The 17,735-nt window shown below is 47.3% G+C and overlaps 1 protein-coding gene across 19 annotated transcripts in view; it reads left to right on the plus strand.

Moving 5' to 3' along the window:
* Positions 1-15,231: 15,231 nt before the first annotated feature.
* The window catches only part of LRRFIP1 (LRR binding FLII interacting protein 1), a 470,251-nt gene continuing 467,747 nt past the window's right edge, over positions 15,232-17,735 (plus strand). For 12 of the 19 annotated variants that reach the window (XM_086956307.1, XM_086956314.1, XM_086956320.1 and 9 more), the window contains exon 1: positions 15,235-15,413. In XM_086956307.1, coding sequence (XP_086812433.1) covers positions 15,324-15,413 — 90 coding nt within the window. In that variant the 5' untranslated portion in view covers positions 15,235-15,323. Of the gene's footprint in view, positions 15,414-17,735 lie in introns of all 19 variants that reach the window. The other 7 variants (XM_086956318.1, XM_086956323.1, XM_086956324.1 and 4 more) reach the window with 3 other exon arrangements.

Consider the following 17,735-nt stretch of genomic DNA (forward strand, 5'->3'; position numbering starts at 1 on the left):
TTGCTAACATCTTTGTGTCTCATTTTTGTAACATATATTAAGAAGTCCAGCTAGTCAATCCCCAGGCTCTTGTGAACTATTTTGGACAGTCTAGCTATCCACGATTCCCGAGGAGGACTATACGATGCTCAACGAACCGATTACAGTCGCAGAATTAAGTGAAATTGTTAAAAAAAAACGCGACTCCTAAGGCAAGTGGTAATGATGGAATCCCTATTGAAGTTTTTGAATTGTTTTTAGACAAACTTTCCCCTTTTTTGTATCCCTGTACAGTCAAATTATGGATGGATTATCGGTCTGAGATAGATTTAAGAAATCAGTAGTGAACTCTTTTTTAAATAAGGATAAGAACTTGAAAAACCCAAGATCCTATCGCCCAATAAGTCCACTAAATGTAGACTATAAGCTTTTTATGAAAATCTGGACAAATAGGACTGTGTGCAACAGGTGATACACGTGGACCAAACAGAGTTTCTGCCTGGAAGATCGATGGCTGCAAATACCTTTAATCTGATTCAGGCCATGAACTACATCTCTGCCAGGAAGGATAGTGCGGCCATCGTAATGATGGACGAAGAAAAGGCATTTGATGTGGTAGACTGGCAGTCCCTTTTCTTTATTTTAGGGACGTTTGGTTTTCCATGCTGCCTGATTGAGATGTTAGAAGAAAATTATAAGAGGGCGACTGCAAAAATAATGATAAACTCTAATCAGGCAGGTGAAGTGGCAATAAGGCAGTGTACTAGGTAGGGATGCTCTCTCTCCCTCCTTTGATTCTCTCTTTTTATTGAGCCAATGGCGATAAAGATCCACTCCAATGTATTAATTTGAGCTCCCCTAGCATGAATGGCAAACATTAAGCTGTTTGCAGATGATTTGATCCTATATTTGAACCCACACAAGTCAAATATTCTGCTGGCTCTTGCAGAAATCCAGGCGTTTCCAGGGCTGGGGGTCTATAGGGTCAATCAGTCCAAAACGGAGCTTCTCTTATTTAATGCAAATGGAAACGATCTTCCTCAAGGGATAACATTTCTGCCTTTAAAACGTATTAGATACCTGGGCCTTTACGTTACAGACAATTTCTCGCAACTTTTTCATCTGAATTATGTTAAAACACTTGATAAAATTAAAAACCTGTTAGAAAAATGGTCGTTTTTTACATTTGTCTATAGTAGGTTGAGTCTCCTTGGTAAAGATGTGGATACTTCCCTTGCTGATATTTCTGTTTTTCAATCTTCCTTTAAAAATACCAATCCCACATTTTAATGATGTAGATAGGGTGATTCAGGAGTTTGTATGGTCAAAAAAAAAACTTGGACTAAGTTATCTATTTTTCAATTGGATATAGAGCAGGGGGGGGCTTGCACTACCTCACTTGTCTACTTATTATCAAGCTGCGCTACTTAGTTTAATAACTCAGCTAGTGGCTCTGTTCTCGAATTTTGATAATTTTCTACTTTGTCTCATGCTAACAGAAAGTGCAATTAAGCTACCAGCATTCCTACACACTGCAAAGCTACCAAAAAAGACCAGATATAAGGTAGTGAACATATTTTAAAATTGTATACAGCGGTTCAATAAAAACCTTCAGAGTTCCAACATGCCATGCATATTCCTCTCTCCAAGCTATGTGTGAGCTATGGGGTCTTCAGCTTACGCAAAAGGGGATGCAGTCATATAATATGCTAGGCTTTCGTATGCTAGGTGACTTTTATAACAGCACTAAGTTGATGATGTGGGATGCTTTTGTAGCGCAATTTGAGCCACAGAGCTGTGATCTCTGGTTGAGCTTCAGGCAGATTACATGTTTCCTCTTGATTCATTATAAAGGAATCAATGAGAGAGCTAGAGCAATTTTAAAAAAAGCCTTCAAGCTTAATTTAACCGGTATTGGTATTTGGAATAGACAGGACACGACTAAGAGTCTCGTTGAAACAATGCTCCCTACAATTGCTCAGATAACTAACTGCTAATTTAATATCCAGGAATGGCAACGATTCTGCGAGTTTGGCCATAGGACCCTGAGGGTGGCCAATTTTAAAAGGATGTCCTTTCTTTCAAGATGGATAGTTTACTACACTCCCCTCAGATTACATAAGTGGTTTCCTTCAATTCCCAATGATCATTTAAGATGTTATATTCCAGAGGCAGGTGACTGGATACATATATTTTTACATGTCCTAGATTACAACACTTCTGGGAGGAGGTGTTTAGGTTTATTGGCGACTGTATGCCAATAGCCATCCCACCATCTACATAGTTGGCCTTATTTGGCTTTTCCCATGTAGTCAGTCAGCTACCAAAACATAGGCAATGTTTTGTTTTCACGGCTATAGCGGTAGCCAGATCTTTAGTATTGCAAAATTGGAGATTTCATAAGGTCCCTACATTGGGTCAGTGGCTGCTTAAGTTAGACAGGGCCTATAAATTTGAAGAGGCTTATGCGAAAAGGATAGGGGCGCTTCAGAGATTTTGGCTGAGTTAGGAGGGCTAAACTTTGAAGACGCGTGTAAACGATAATATGTAACTTAGGTGATCTTGGGCATAATGTAAAGCTATAGGTTGATATTTCATAGTCTGCATATTATTTAGGAGGTTAAAATGTGGTTTGTTTGCAGTAAAAAGCGATGGTGCTATTTAGGTTGCTGGTTTTGCGCTTTTTATTTTTATATATGAGATTTGATATTATGCAAGTTTAATCATTTTAGTGTACCTTGCTTATCATGTTTACCATGTAAAATAGAATATAAAATTTCTCTATTTATTGTGTATTTAAATATGAGATTATATGTTATGTAAGTTTGCCTGTTTTATGTATCCTGCTTATCATGTTTGGTATTCATGCTCAATAAAAAAATGTTTTAAAAACATTTCACCTATATATTTCGTCATCTATTCAGTCTTTGATCCAACATGTAGTCTATCACCACTCCGCCCATCCGTCTGTCCATCCAAATACAAACCTATCCATCTATCTTATTTTATTTTTTATTATTTTCAAACCTATCCCTCAAACATATCCATCCATCCTTTTATTCGTCATCCATCTTTTCACTTATCAATCCTTCCTTTCAATCATCCATCCGTCCTTTCAATCATCCATCCTATCCCCATCATCCACCCTTTCACTCATCCATCCATAGACCCTTTGAGTCCATTGATCCTCCTGTTCACTCATCCATCCATTCTTTCACTCAGTCATCCATCCATTCACCCTTCCACCCATCTGTCGTTCCATTTACCCTTTCAGTCATCCATCCTTCCACCCTTTCATTCAGCCACCCGTCTACCTCCCTTTCACTCATCCATCCGTTGTTTTAATCATCCATCCTTACAAACAACCTTTCACTCCTCTATTCATCCATCCTTTCACTCACCCATACTTTAACTCTGTTCACCCATCCACCCCTTCACTCCATCCATCCATCTATCCATCCACTCATCGATCTATCCATTTAATGTTTTTCAATCATCCATCCATCATTTCACTCACTCATCCATACATACTTTCTCTCATCCTCCAACTATCAACCCTTTCACTTATCCATCCATCTATTCTTTCATCCATCATCCATCCGTCATCCCTTTTACTCATCCATCCTTTCACTCATTCATCGATGCATCTATCCATCCACCCATTCACTCACTCATCCATCCACCATTTCACCCATCCATTCATCCATCCACCTAATCTCTCATCCGTCCATCCATTTACCCTTTTACTCATCCATCCATTCACCCGTTCCTTCAGACATCATCTACTCTCCCTTTAACTCATTCGCCCATTATTTCACTCATCCACCCATTCTTTCACCCATCCATTATTACATCTATCCTTTCACTCATCCATCCATCCTTTCATTGATCCACCCATCTACCCATCCTTCCAACTTTGTCCATTCACTCCGCCTTTCACTCCATCCATCCATTTACCCTTTCTCATCACCCATCTACACTTTCACTCATCCATCCATCCATTCACCTTCACTCATCCATCCTTCCTCCCTTTCACTCATCCAGCCTTACATCCAGCCTTTCACTCATTCATTCATCCATCCATCATTCCAAATCCATCCATTCATCCATCCATCCTCTCCCTAACTTCTCCCACCCACCCTTTCACGCAAATGATGGGCCTTTGTCTGCCGAGTTACATACAGAAGAGGCCCAGCAAATCCCCCCGCCCCGCTGTAGCTGTTAATGCGAGTGGTGACGACGCAGCTGGTCAATTACAACATAAAAACTGACAAATGTTTCTCTACGTTCTAGGCAGCAGACAGACTGACATGGGTCTGCTCTCTGTGAGTTAGCACGAGTAACACAAAGCTTAGAGAACACAAATCTGGACAAGAAAGTAAGACAAAGTCTGGCTCTACTCCAGAATGAGCCCTTTTTATAAGAAAATACACAATGAAAACCACATATTAAGCACAAAATGAGCAAAATGTTACATTGACTCAGTAAATCAATATGCATGGTAAAATGCAGCAGTATCTAACACCGTCCCAACAATATCCCATAAATAAATATGAATAGGGCCCCTTTTGGCTTAATGTCAATGGACGTGACATTGCGAATTTAGTTACACGACAAACTCATAGAAAGAAGAGGGCCTCTGCAACACAGGTAGGAAGGACCATGTTCATTCTGACAGAAAGCTTCCTCTGAGTTCACAAAAAACAACACATCATCTCAAGGCCTTTAATGTGTGCACTTTTTTCTGTGTATGCAGAGAAATGAAAACCGTCACTTTAGAAAACAAAATGAAGTCAGGCTAATTTGGGCCTTGTCTGGCTAATTTTAAGAAAAATTGATTCAATAAAGTGCCGGAGAGTTTGTTGTAGTGCAATTATTCATGATACTAAGCAAACATTATTTATTCATCAGAAATTAGTGTTCTGGATGATTGTTCATTTATATAGTTCTTTGTTTTTCTGTGATCCTGATTATTTCAGCTTTATCAGAATTCTCATTACAATTTCCTTAGTTTATTTTGGGGGAGGTTCTGTGCCAATGGTATTTAGATATATATGTTTTTGAGGAATCTACTATTCCTGTCCCAATCCAACCTACGAGAACAATTTAACATCATTTATAGCCCTCAAGTTTATTAATATCGAAAGGGGCATAACCGACACCGGTCCAAGAGGCGCTTGAGCTCAGGATGATGAAGGAGCCAGTTGGGCATTATCCTTGGACCCCACAGGCCAGGTTGGCCCAGCCGTTAGAGGGTGAGAAGCAGACAAGACTGGGAATGTCATGATATCCTTGGGAGCCATCGAGATTCGTCCCTGAGCCTGCGCGCCACTCCCAATGTCAGTACCTAAGATGGCATCTCCCACTTGAGGCTGCAGCTGGCGGCAGCCCTGCGCATTTGAAACACAGGACGAGACCAGAGCACTACATCAGGTGTGCTATCACCAGCCAACTCCATCAGCAAAGCATTGAGGTTGAGGGGCTGTGGAGGACTGCTAATCTCCAGAGGCAAGCTGGGGGTACTGGGATGCCCCGGATACCCAGACTCCGACATCACTGGATCGTGATGCCTCCCAGAGAAACGTGGATCCCAATGGGGGATACCAAAGACGAACCTGCACCTTGGGGGTTGCACTCCTCACTTACAAGGGACTGCACCACAATGAAGCATGGCCCGATGTGTGCAGATGCTCGAAATCCTCTGCCACACACGACGGGGTGCCAGTCACCCATGCAGCGGGCTCCAAAAACAGTGGCAGCCGCTGCGGAAATGGGGATGGCGGGCCAGGGTTATGAAAAATAAAAATAAAGATCACTTACCTGTTCACACCTCAAACTTCTCTAACTTAAGCGCTGCGAGGCCTCCGGGTAGTTATGCGCTATACAAGTGTAATTTTTCATTTCATTTCAAACTTTTCATCGTCCTCTTCTCTTCCTCGCTCCTGAAAGCAGGAAGCACCCAGTCTCCCTTAAGCCAATCACGGCGCTGGTTGTGATTGGTCTGAGCGTCCTGGTTCGGCCCTCCGACAGGGACTGCAAGCCTGTGCATGATCTCCACCCAGGCTGTACATTACAGCCCAGTGGAGAAAATGCTAAGGGCGCATTACAGTTTGGCCGGTCGTGGGCTGGCCAAACTGTAATGCGCACTTAAGGTGCATATACCACTCCTGCACTGTGACAGAGGCCTACCCAAAACTAGCTCTGCAGAGTAAAAATAAAATGATAATTATCATTTAATGTTTCCTTACACCCACTACGGACAACAACAACAAGTACAAGATGGCGCCCTGAGGCCAGTGGGAGCCATCGATAGGAAAAGCAACGGAGAGCGAAGAGAGGAGACACCACAGCACCGTGCCATCACCCCCCGACAATCGAAAGCGGAGACCCACACCAAACGTGCCAAACTCACGCTACTCCGATATCCGTGAAGCAGTAGGGTGACCAGCGCCGGTGATCGACACGGGTACAGCGAGTGAGACAAGCTGCAACACAGGAGACTGCTTGGCGACCCAGCGACCCATCGAGCCAGCCGAAGGGGAGACCTATCGACTGGGTAAGGCTTCAAACCGGAAAGAGCCGCAGGAGAGGGCGCCATTGCCGGAAGTCTTCACCAACTCCAGGCGGAAGCGGGAGACCGGAAACAACAAAGCGAGAGAGCGGCCATCACCGGAACCTCTCGCACGAACAAGAAAGAGTGGGGGAATCAGCACCGGAGGCAAGTGCGCAGGACCCTCACAGGCGGAAAAGCAGGCGGAGAGAGAGCACGAACCCAGCAGCGTCCAACCCAGCAGATCGGAGGAGGAAGGATCACGCCTGGGTCAGTAGAGCAAGAGGCCACAGTGCAGAAAAGTGGTACGAGAGCCGGAGACAGTAACCGGAAGTCCGAAGGGGGCCAACAGTTTGATCAACAGAGCAAGCAACAACTCTACAAGGAACCCGGGCGGGCGCTGGAAACCGCAAGCAAACCCCACACACCGCCAAAGCGAACCTGCACCACCTGGGGGGAAAGAAACACAACGCATCGCTCTCCGCTCAAGAGGTGAGCAAGGCAACGAAACCCCGCGGCCGCCAGCACTTGGTGACGCGCGAACATAAAACAGCAAAGCAGCTTTCAGGCCTCGGTTAAGAAGCAAGCCAAGGGCCCGGAAGGTGACACAGAGGGACGCTAAGACAGAGCCAGAGCAAAGGGCGAGAGGTGGCAACAAAAGACACACGCAGGACAAATAAGACACAGAAACACAGTAACACAAGACGCGGAAACACAAGTAAGCGCCAAGACCGCAAACAGGAGCAAGGAGGGCATACTGGCCTTAAGGCGAACTAGCCCATGAAGTAGAGCGGAAGCCGCCCCAACCAAGAGATCACCTAGAGACACACCGCCATTTCAGATGGACACTCCAACAAGTGCTCAATAAGACCACAACCACAACAGCCCCAACATCTCCTGGACGCAAGACGCACAGGACCGCAAAATCAAGGAGCAAGTGGCTGAACAGCCGCGAACGAGACAAAGCACACGCTGGCAGGACCAAAAGCAAAGACCAGGACAAGGCACATCAGAGAGCCCAGCAGATACAGATCTCAAGGGATCCACGTGCCGGCGTCAAGGGCAATAAGCTTACCAAAAGGGGTCCTGGCAGAAGGGCGGCTAGGCAACATCTTATCTAGAAGAGGCATTGGAACAATGACGGGCAATGAGGGGAAGAAAGGGGAGGATCAAAAAAGGCCCAAAATAGACAATCAAGGATCCCCTTTGAAAACTAAAGGCGAAACAGTCACCTTAGAGACCATCCTAAGGAGAATAAATGAGGGCAATGAAGTGGCAAAAGAGACGAAACTCAAAGTGGAGAACATGCAGCTTGAGCTGGCGGCTATAAGAGCGGACCTTCACAAAACCAACACAAGAATGGAAGCAGCAGAAGGCCGAATAAGCTCAGTGGAAGACGAGACAAGCGAGAACACCAAGGCCATAGCAGAACTGCAGAAAGCCACAAAAGCCATACAATAACAACTAGCAGAGAAGGACGACAGGGCAAGAAGGGGCAACATAAGGATCCTGGGCGTACCAGAAGGAGCAGAAGACAAGGCGGGCTCGTGTGCAGCCATGCTAGAGGAGATGATCCCACAACTCACAGGCATCACATTTGAGAGAGGGTTCGAGGTGCAAAAGGCCTACAGAGTACCAGCAGGGAAACCAATGACAGGCAAAGGGCCAAGGGCGATAATATGCAACCCGCTCAGGCTAAGCCAAACAGACGCCATCTTTGCCTTTGCCAGAAAAAAACAGAACCTGACGTGGGCGGGAAGCAAGATCGTGCTAACCCAGGATTACTCAAAGCCAACGGTGGAGTCAAGAAAAGGATTCCTGGCCCTCAGAGAAACCCTGCGTAAGAGAGGCGCCACTTTCAGCTTTGTTTGCCCCGCCAGGTTCAAAGTAACAGACAAATGGAAAACAATGATTTTTGAATGCCCAGGAGACCTAAGGAGCTACCTACTAGGACCACCGGTGGAAGAGATGGAGGAAATAAAAAGCCCCGGAGCAGCGAAAAGAAGTGCCTCACCCGACGTGAGCGGACAATCTGAGTAAGACGCACCACAAAACTACAAAATATGCAAAACACAAGACACAAGACAACATATCTACCTCATGATACCCTAGACAGATAAATAGGAGCTGGAACTAGACACAATGGCCTGGGGGTACTCCCAAGCAGATACAAGAGGCTCGCCGCCGGACGGTGGCATCCCCAACAGGCCACAGGACAGAAAAAGGAACAGATCGAACAAAGCCAGGACGATGCAACAGAGACAGAAGAAGTCTGTGCCTTTTTTCCCTCCTACCTCAAGGCTATACCAAAGGAAGAACACAAACTCTACCTCAGGGATGATGCGGGGCAGAGGAACTTTGTCGTCGCACACCCACTCAGCAAGTAAGGGAGGGCGGGGGGGCGGGAGGGGAGGGATGGGCGGAGGGGGCAGGGGGAGCGGGGGGGAGCGGGGAGCGTGTACATGGGCTTACTTTCTATCATCTTCTCTTTTTCTACTATATTCCCCTCTATACTCTCATTTCGAGGACCAGCAAGCGCAGGCATAGAGACCTGGATCCACACACAACACAGAGACCAGAAGCACACAAGGAAGGGCCAAATAGTCCGCGAAACACAAGCATCATAAAATGACAAGCATCAACCAGAGCAGCATCGCGACTGACATTAAGATAGTGTCCCTAAATGTCAAGGGTCTTAACAGTCCGGTCAAAAGGAGGAAGGTGCTCGAGCACCTTAAGAAACTTAAAAGCGACATATATGTGCTCCAAGAAACGAGATTAGAAGCAGCAGACATTGGGCGCATAGGTGCGAACTGGATAGGCGAGGTTGTGGGATCTCCGGCACAGAATAAGAAGAATGGGGTAGTAACAATCATCAGCAAAAACTCCAAACTAGCAGTGGTAGACTCACAAGCAGATACCCAAGGAAGGACACTTTTGACCACTCTTAGAAGAGCGGGAGAAACATTTCATGTAGCGAACATATATGGTCCCAACACTGAAGACAAACCATTCTGGCAGGGGTAGGAGCACAACTACACACTCTACCGCTGGGCGACCTGCTGATAGTCGCGGGAGACATGAACCAAGTTCTTGACTCAGCGATCGACAAGCACCCACACAGACTAAGCCAATCGATAAACAATCCCAACATCCTGAAGAATCTTTGCTCCAAACTCAGATTGAGAGACCCATGGCGCCTAAGCAACCCAGATGCCAGAGAATACACATTCTACTCCAACCCACACAACTCATACAGCCGAATAGATTACATCCTTATGTCAGAAACACACATCCACCTCATAGACCACACGGAGATAGGACCCAGATCAGTATCAGATCACTCGCACATAAGTCTAACCTTATCGGGCAGGCACAACGAAAAGCCAACCCGCAGATGGCGATTCGATGACAGTCTACTTCATCACACCTCAGCGAAAGCCGAGACAGAGGAGGCGATAAAAGAATACATGCTAATGAATGACACACCAGCAGGGCCGGTCCTAGGATTTTCGGGGCCCTGGGCAAAAGGGAATGTGCGAGGCCCCTGAAATTTACATAAGTGACACCTTCTGATCTCGGGAAGCTGCTTTGTGCAGACTCCAACTGGGCCCCAGCTCCTCCTCTAAGCCACCCCAAACACCTCTTGTACAGCCCATTTCGGACTGAAGGTGTGAAAAATGCTTGGGGGCTGAGTTAAACCTATATGGGTTAAAGTGCCGACAATGGGCACCCTGCGGAGTCTCTGAATGGGCAGCCCGAGAGGTGTCTCCCTCCCCTAGGCCTTCCCACGCCATCCCTTAGAGGCTCCAAGAGGGGGGCACCCTTCCATGAGCCCAATTGTAAAGAGACGTATTTCTTGTACTTTGATCGGCAGGGGTACACAAGGACTAGTGGGGTGTTGCCATTGTGTGGGGCCCCATCTTGGTAGGCAGAGTGCGAGTTACAGCCTGAGTTGGAAGTGACGATGATCCTGAATTTGTGACAGTCAGTTATTCATTCATGCCATTCAGCAACACTAGGGCTATTTAATGGCTGTCATGTTATTCCCGCTGCCCGCAACTGCGTCCATTGCGAGCCTACCACGCTAGGAGAGCACTCATCGCCCGCTCCAGTCCCTAAGTAATACAGGCTTCCCCGCCAGACCGGAGGACTTGTCTCACGCAATCAGTGTATGCGTGCGCGGCACTGCCCTCATCGACAACCTTGTCCTGATGACGATCCCGACTCACGGGGATCGAAACGCCGTCGACACTGCAGCATTATTTGTTGACGCATTTTACGTTTTGTGCTCCAAACAATTTATTGAATTTTGCTTCAAAGTAATTGCAACTTGAAACTGTGGAGCCATCACTGTACATATTTCTTGTCACTATGCGTCGTTCACGCTGCTCACTTTAGCACTTGCACTTTCACTTATTGTAAATATCACCATTCACCAAGTGCCTCTTCGGTTGTCACATGATTTGCTCGACACAGTGCTGTTTAATTGTATTTAGCCATGTGAAAGACCCTAAAAACCTGCTAAATAATAAGCTTCTTCTAAAAAAACGTCTTTGAGACTCCTTGGCTCTGTCCTGTTCTTTGTAATGCTAATTGCATACTGTATTTAATTGACTTCTATTGAGACCAGTTGGGAATTGTTTCTTTTTGCATTACTCACCCATCCCAACGTGGTTCATGGGTTTACTCCTGTTTATCTTACACACGCAACTGCGGGGCAGGCGGCGGGGCCTCCCTGAGCGCGAGGCCCTGGGCAGCTGCCCATACTGCCCATGGCTAGGACCGGCCCTGCACACCAGAGACCAACAGGGAGGTACTATGGGATGCCCTAAAGGTCACCATCCGGGGAACAGTCATGACAGTTAAGGGCAGAATGAACAAAGAAAGGAACAAGAAAATTGAAGACCTAGAGAAAGAGATTAAAAAGCTGGAGAACAGCCACATAGCCAGAATGGAAGATAAGAACACACTCACGAACCTGACCAAACAGAAGTACGAACTTAATAGAATATTGAGTGAGCGAACAGGGACCTGGATTAATAAATACAAATCTATTAACCTCTGCACTGCAAATAAAGCGGGCAAAAACCTAGCATCCTACCTAAGGGGGAAAACAAAACAGCACATGATAGGGGCCATCAAAGACAGACAGAGCAAGTCCATGACTGCAAAGAAAGACATCCTAGAGGTCTTCAGAGATTTCTATGAGGGACTCTATACCAGAGATGATACACTAAAGGAGGATGGGGGCAAAGAGCTGCTAGGAAACATAACCACACCCACATTATCAGACCGTGAACGCGATATCCTAGAGCTGGACATGACGGAGGATGAGATAGATAAAGCCACGGCAAGCCTCAAGGACAATAAAGCACCAGGGCCAGATGGTTGCACAGCTGGCTTCTACAAGCAGTCCCTGCACATTCTCAAACCCACAATGAAACAGGTATTCACAGAATGTGTCCAGACTGGACGCCTGACAGCCTCAATGGCTGAGGCAAACATAATTGTTATACCAAAGGAGGGGAAGGATACAACTGAGGCGAAGAACTTTAGACCGATCTCCCTCATAAATGTAGACTGCAAGATCAACACAAAAATACTTGCTAATAGACTTAACGCATACCTGCCCAAACTCATACACAACTCTCAAGTGGGCTACCTCAAAAACCGCATGTCCCACGACAATACGAGACTACTATGCCACATAATTAACCACTCCTCCCGAAGCAGCAATGCAGCAGTCATGATAGCCCTAGACGCAGAGAAAGCTTTCGATAGGGTCTCATGGCTTTTTTTAGATCACTGCATGGCGAAATTCGGGTTAGGACCAAACTACAGGAAGATGGTGATGGCCCTATACAACAATCCCAAAGCGAGGGTGGTGGTCAACGGAGGCACATCGAACATACTCAACCTAGGCAGGGGAACGAGACAAGGCTGCCCACTCTCACCAGCCCTTTTCCTATTAGCCATTGAACCACTCCTTATGATGATTAGAACAAATGAAGATATAGTAGGGATACCAATAGGGGGAGAAACCTTCAAGTTAGCGGCGTATGCGGACGACGTACTAATAGTCACAGAAGACCCAGAAAGATCCATTAAAGCACTGACTGACACTATTGATAAATACGCCCAAGTCTCGGGGTACAAACTCAACAAAGACAAATCAGAGTGCAAAACTCTAAACATCCACATGACAAGAACGGTACTAGGGACATCCGGACTAACATGGCAACAGAAGCCCATAAAATACCTGGGCATCCTCTTTGAGAGAGACCTAAGAACAACACTGGAACACAATGAACAAGCAACAATCCAGAAAATTAAGGATAAAGTAGAAGGGTGGTCCCCCAAATTCACAACATGGTGGGGGAGGGTAGAAGCGATAAAAATGATGCTTACACCAGTGGTCAACTACATGCTAACCATGCTCCCACTGATTAACACAGAAGACTTCCACAAGAGACTAGAGAAGATACTGAACAACTTCCTGTGGAGAGGGAAAAAACCCAGAATAAGCCTACACAAGCTCAGGCTCACAAAAGATCAGGGCGGTCTGAACATAACAAATTTCGAAAGATTCTAGGTAGCATGCATAGCCAGACAGGGGCTACACTGGCTGGACCCAAGACAGGAATATACCATCGACACCATCAAACAAACACACAACCTACAAAGCATAGAGCTCTACAACTTCCTGAAAATCAAAGTGGCAATCAGAAAGGCAAACCTCAACAGCCGGACGCCATCGCTCATACAACTTGCAGCCAGTCTCAACACACTAGGACACCAAGTAGCACACCTATACAAAGTCCTCCGCCCCAAAAACACCAAACTAAAGAATAAGGTCACAAATTTCTGGGGGGCAGCAGCAGGGAGGGAGCTAAGCGAAGCAGAGAAAGCAGAGCTGTGGAGATCCTCCACTAGGAAAAAAATAACGGCAGCGCTCAACCAGACCAAATATTGGCTAGTGCACAAGGCATACTGGACACCGGCCAGCCTGGCCTCCCTGGGGATCCGTGACAGTGATGCATGCTGGAATTGCGACAAAGGGAAGGGAGACCTAGAACACCTTCTGCTCAGCTGCCCCAAGGTCAGGGAATTCTGGAATAGAATTGGAATACTTATCAATGAGATCACAGGAGTAGACATACACATAGATTTCCAAGTCTAGTCCTAGGTTTTACGTCCCCGTCAATCACAACGACAGAAGATCGCGACCTCATTGATCTATTGCTGACGCTGCAGTCAAAACAGTCCTAAGTAATTGGAAATACACTTCGAAAGCTGCGCCCCAGGCATGGCTCAACTCGGTCACGTTCCTAAGGGGGGCATATAATATCACAGCGAAACACTCACCGAAAACTCACAGGCAGTCGAACATGTGGGGACCCCTAGACCGCTACCTAACATCGCATAAACCCCCATAGGCGCAGAATCTAAACAAGAATAGAGGGGGCACACTTTGCGGACCCGTGCGCCCACAAAAGCAAACTAGTGTGCAAGGCTCCTCTTTCTTTCTCGACCTTTATCCTTCTCTATCCCCTCTATCGCCCGGGGCTTCGGAAAGGGATACCAATGAACAACGAAGCATCGCAAAGGAGACGGCAGAAGACAACGACTAGCAGAACTTGGACAATCAAACTATCGCAAAGACATGGAAGGCCGCTGGCCAACCTCCCCCCCCTCCCCCTACCCCCCCCACCCCCCCCACCCCCGGCGCCTTTTTCTTTCTTCTTCCTCTTTCTCTTCCCCTTTCCTCCACTCATGTATATCCCATGCTCCATGTAAATATATATTTTTTTTATACAATAAATAATTACAGAAATTAAATGCTTTTCCCTTAATTCTTGGAGAATTAAATTAGAGCATGTCACATGCCTCGACTTTTTATTTTGACAGTTTTTAATAAAGGAAACAAAAGCGTAGTTTAGAGCTCTGTTTTTGTTTGTGCTGTTATTTAACTCCCAAAAATGAAAAGCTGACTGTCTCCATACCTACCAATCGAAGCGATCCAGGTACATTGCATCTGGTTGAATATAATCTGTGGGAAAAATACATTCTTGCGACTATTCTTTTAAAATCTCCCACTTGCCTTCTCCAAAATATTGCCATGTATGCTGTGTTCGTTATATTAACCATGAAATGAGTGCAGACATTAGTGAATTGTAAATATGGGCTGCTTTTTTGTTAGTGCCCTGGTACGTTTCTGGCCCAGTTCAAATCTGCTGGTTTTCTTCACCTCTAAAGGTGATGTGGCGTTATGGCCAGAACAGCGGAGTTGGGAACTGGGGGATAAGGGTCGAGCCTGAGCGTCGACTCACCATCCTGTGATTCTGGGCAATTCACTTCCTCTCCACGTGCCTAAAATAAATGTAACTGCTGATGTGCATGTAAAGCGCTCCAATGCATTCGGAGTTCGTGCATTATAAATAGAGGACACACGGTTAACATCTTCGTCGTTCCTTGATGGTTTATGGTGTTAACGCTGCTCTTTTCCCGTGACCGTGCCAGAGAGGAGCGTGCGCTGCGTAGAGATGTCTGTCTGACTTGTCTGTCTCTGAATGAGTCGCTGCTCCTCGCGGGGGAGGTGGGTACCTCACTCAGAAGGGGGCGGTCTGGGAACCGCGCACAGGGCTGGGGTGGTCTCGGTCTCGGAGAAGGGGCGGCTCACAGGCTGGTCCCTCCCTCCCCCTCTCGGCCTCCCCTCCCCGAGATCCCACTGACAGTGCGGCCGGCTCCCCTTCTGCTCCCCGGACACTCCGGCGCCGCTGCACCCGTCCCCATGGAGGTCCCGGGCCCGGGCGGCAGGAAGCGGCTCCCGCAGCGGCTGCTGGGCGCCGAGGACGAGGCCTTGAACCAGATCGCACGGGAGGCGAGTGCTGGGTCAGGGGGTGAATGAAGGGTGGTCTGCATGAAGGGAGTTAAGGGCAAGGGCTCCTCGGAGGGAGTCGGTGGTTGGGGTGGGGGCTGTGGATATGCATGAGGTGGGGGCAGTGGCTGCTCTGCTTGTATGGAGCCCCCATTGTATACAGCACGGGGTGGGCGCAGAGGGTCAGCTTCTGTCCTCGCGCTGGCTTAACCCAGCTGTCACTTTTAGCCCAGCCTCCTCCGACCCAAGGGGCTGCTGGAAACGTAAGCTCGCCGATCCCCGCACAGCACGCGCTGTAGATCCACCAAAGACCCCATAAGGGCTGTGCCACGATATATGCAGTGCAGGCTGTCAGCTGGCTCGGTGTTCCTCCCTATGCACCCCTACACGTTCCTGTGTCCCCTCCCCACAGACCCCTTCTGCATAACTACCATGCAGCCACATGCCCTGTGTGTGACACCTCCAACATGCCTTGGCTGTTTTCCTGCAGAGCATTGCATGGTGGGAGTTGCACGACCATGCTTATGGTAGGCAGAAATAAACTATAAGACCCAGAATGCAAAGCGGTGTTAGAGACAAGACAGGTCGAGGTGAAGATGTCACTCACACGAATAATCACCGGTGTCGTGTGTGCATCCGCGCGTTAGAAAAGGGGTCCATTTGCCTCAGTCGTGGCATGAAGCCTTCTGTGTGTGCATGGGCGCCGCACGTGTCTCCTCTGTTATGAGTGATCGCACCATTCGCATTGCAGGAGCTGTGTAATAAAAATATGTAATGTGTATCAAGGTTAAATGAAGGGTGTTTGTTATGCCTTTTAGGCTTTAGTAATGTTCACGGTTCTGGTTGTTGCCCCTTCAGTGGTTTCGGATTCATTCGCAGCAGTGTTGTATATCAGAGCTCTGAGGTAGACTCATATGTGTAATAATAGCTCTTTGACTGAGGGTTCTATGTGTATTTCCTTTGCTTTTTAGTTCTATGAAGGATACTGCAATGTGTATTAACTCCTACATGTGTTAGCTCTTCAAAAATACTTCCTGGATTCTGGCTCAATGATGGAGGCTCACATGTGTATTAGCTATTTGACACTAAGCTCCCGTTTGTATTGTCTCCCTGACGGAGGCTCATGTATATTAGCTCTATGACGGAAGATTTAGTGTGCATTAGCTCCATGAAGGAAGCTCACATGTGTATTTTAGGCCTGGGCATAGTGCACAAAGTGACCAAAAAACTCTGCAGCGCTGTGCAGAGTTCCGCAAGCGGCAGAGTGCGTTAGTTTGCGCCATTCACCCTAATTTTTACTTCTGGGTGTTTGTCCCACACTGGAAAATCTGTGCGTACAGCACCATAAGCAGCGCAAGAGGGCGCTGCTTCTTTCTGCTGCTCAGGTAGATGTTCTACTCGAGCGGCAGCTTCCTCAACGCAAACAGAAGGTTTCTCAACGCGAGCAGTAGCCGCCATCCACAACCACCCGAGTTGAGAAATCTCGCTAGGAGATGGTCTGGAGTAAGATTTTCCTCGCTCACTAATGTAACGTTGACGGCTGAGGAATAAACTCTGCGGAGCGGAGTTTTTCAGAACTCCGCACACTACGTGGAGCACGGAGTGGGGAAAACTCGGCAAATGGGGCAGAATTTCACGACCAGGCCAAGTATATTTTCTCTCTGTTGGTAGCTCCTATGCGTGTTAGCCAGATGATGGACCTCCTGTGTGTATCATCTCCATGAGGGAGGGTCCCATATGTGTTAGCTTTAAGACAGAATCCCCACAGCACCACACCTCACCAGTGCACGGTGTTAGGACCCAGGGCCCTCGCCCTCTCCTGCACACGCAACTCTATGATCGCAGCAGGTTAGAGTGCGGGAGTCCTTCCGGGTTCGTGGGGTGTGCTTCCTGTTGCCTGTCCAGCAAGACATGTGATCAGCGAAAGGAATAGGAAGTGCCATGCAGGAATAGTTTCCATGGCCATGATGGTGGGGTCTTTTCGGCAGAGATCATCGGGGGAGGGCGAAGGACCTGGTGGCCCTGGCCGCCCTAGTGCCTAAAAAGTTACCCCAAAAATTACTTTTCAACAACAGCGAGGGGTCTTCCACTCATTCATCTTAAAGCACCATTGAGAGGGAAGACAGCAATCTGGATTGTGAGAGAGAATGTTCACACTGGCTTCAGGCATGGGCACATAGTTCATCAGTGTAGGGCATGGGGTTGTAGAGCCTGGTCACATTTCTTGTAGCTCTTGAGACCGCCTGGTGTTGGAGAGCATACCAGGGATGCAGACAAGGTTCCAGTGCATGGGGACCACCCCATAGCAATCAGATGGGTGCACCT

Source organism: Lissotriton vulgaris, chromosome 2_1 (genome assembly GCF_964263255.1).
Source record: "Lissotriton vulgaris chromosome 2_1, aLisVul1.2, whole genome shotgun sequence".
Classification (NCBI taxonomy): domain Eukaryota; kingdom Metazoa; phylum Chordata; class Amphibia; order Caudata; family Salamandridae; genus Lissotriton; species Lissotriton vulgaris.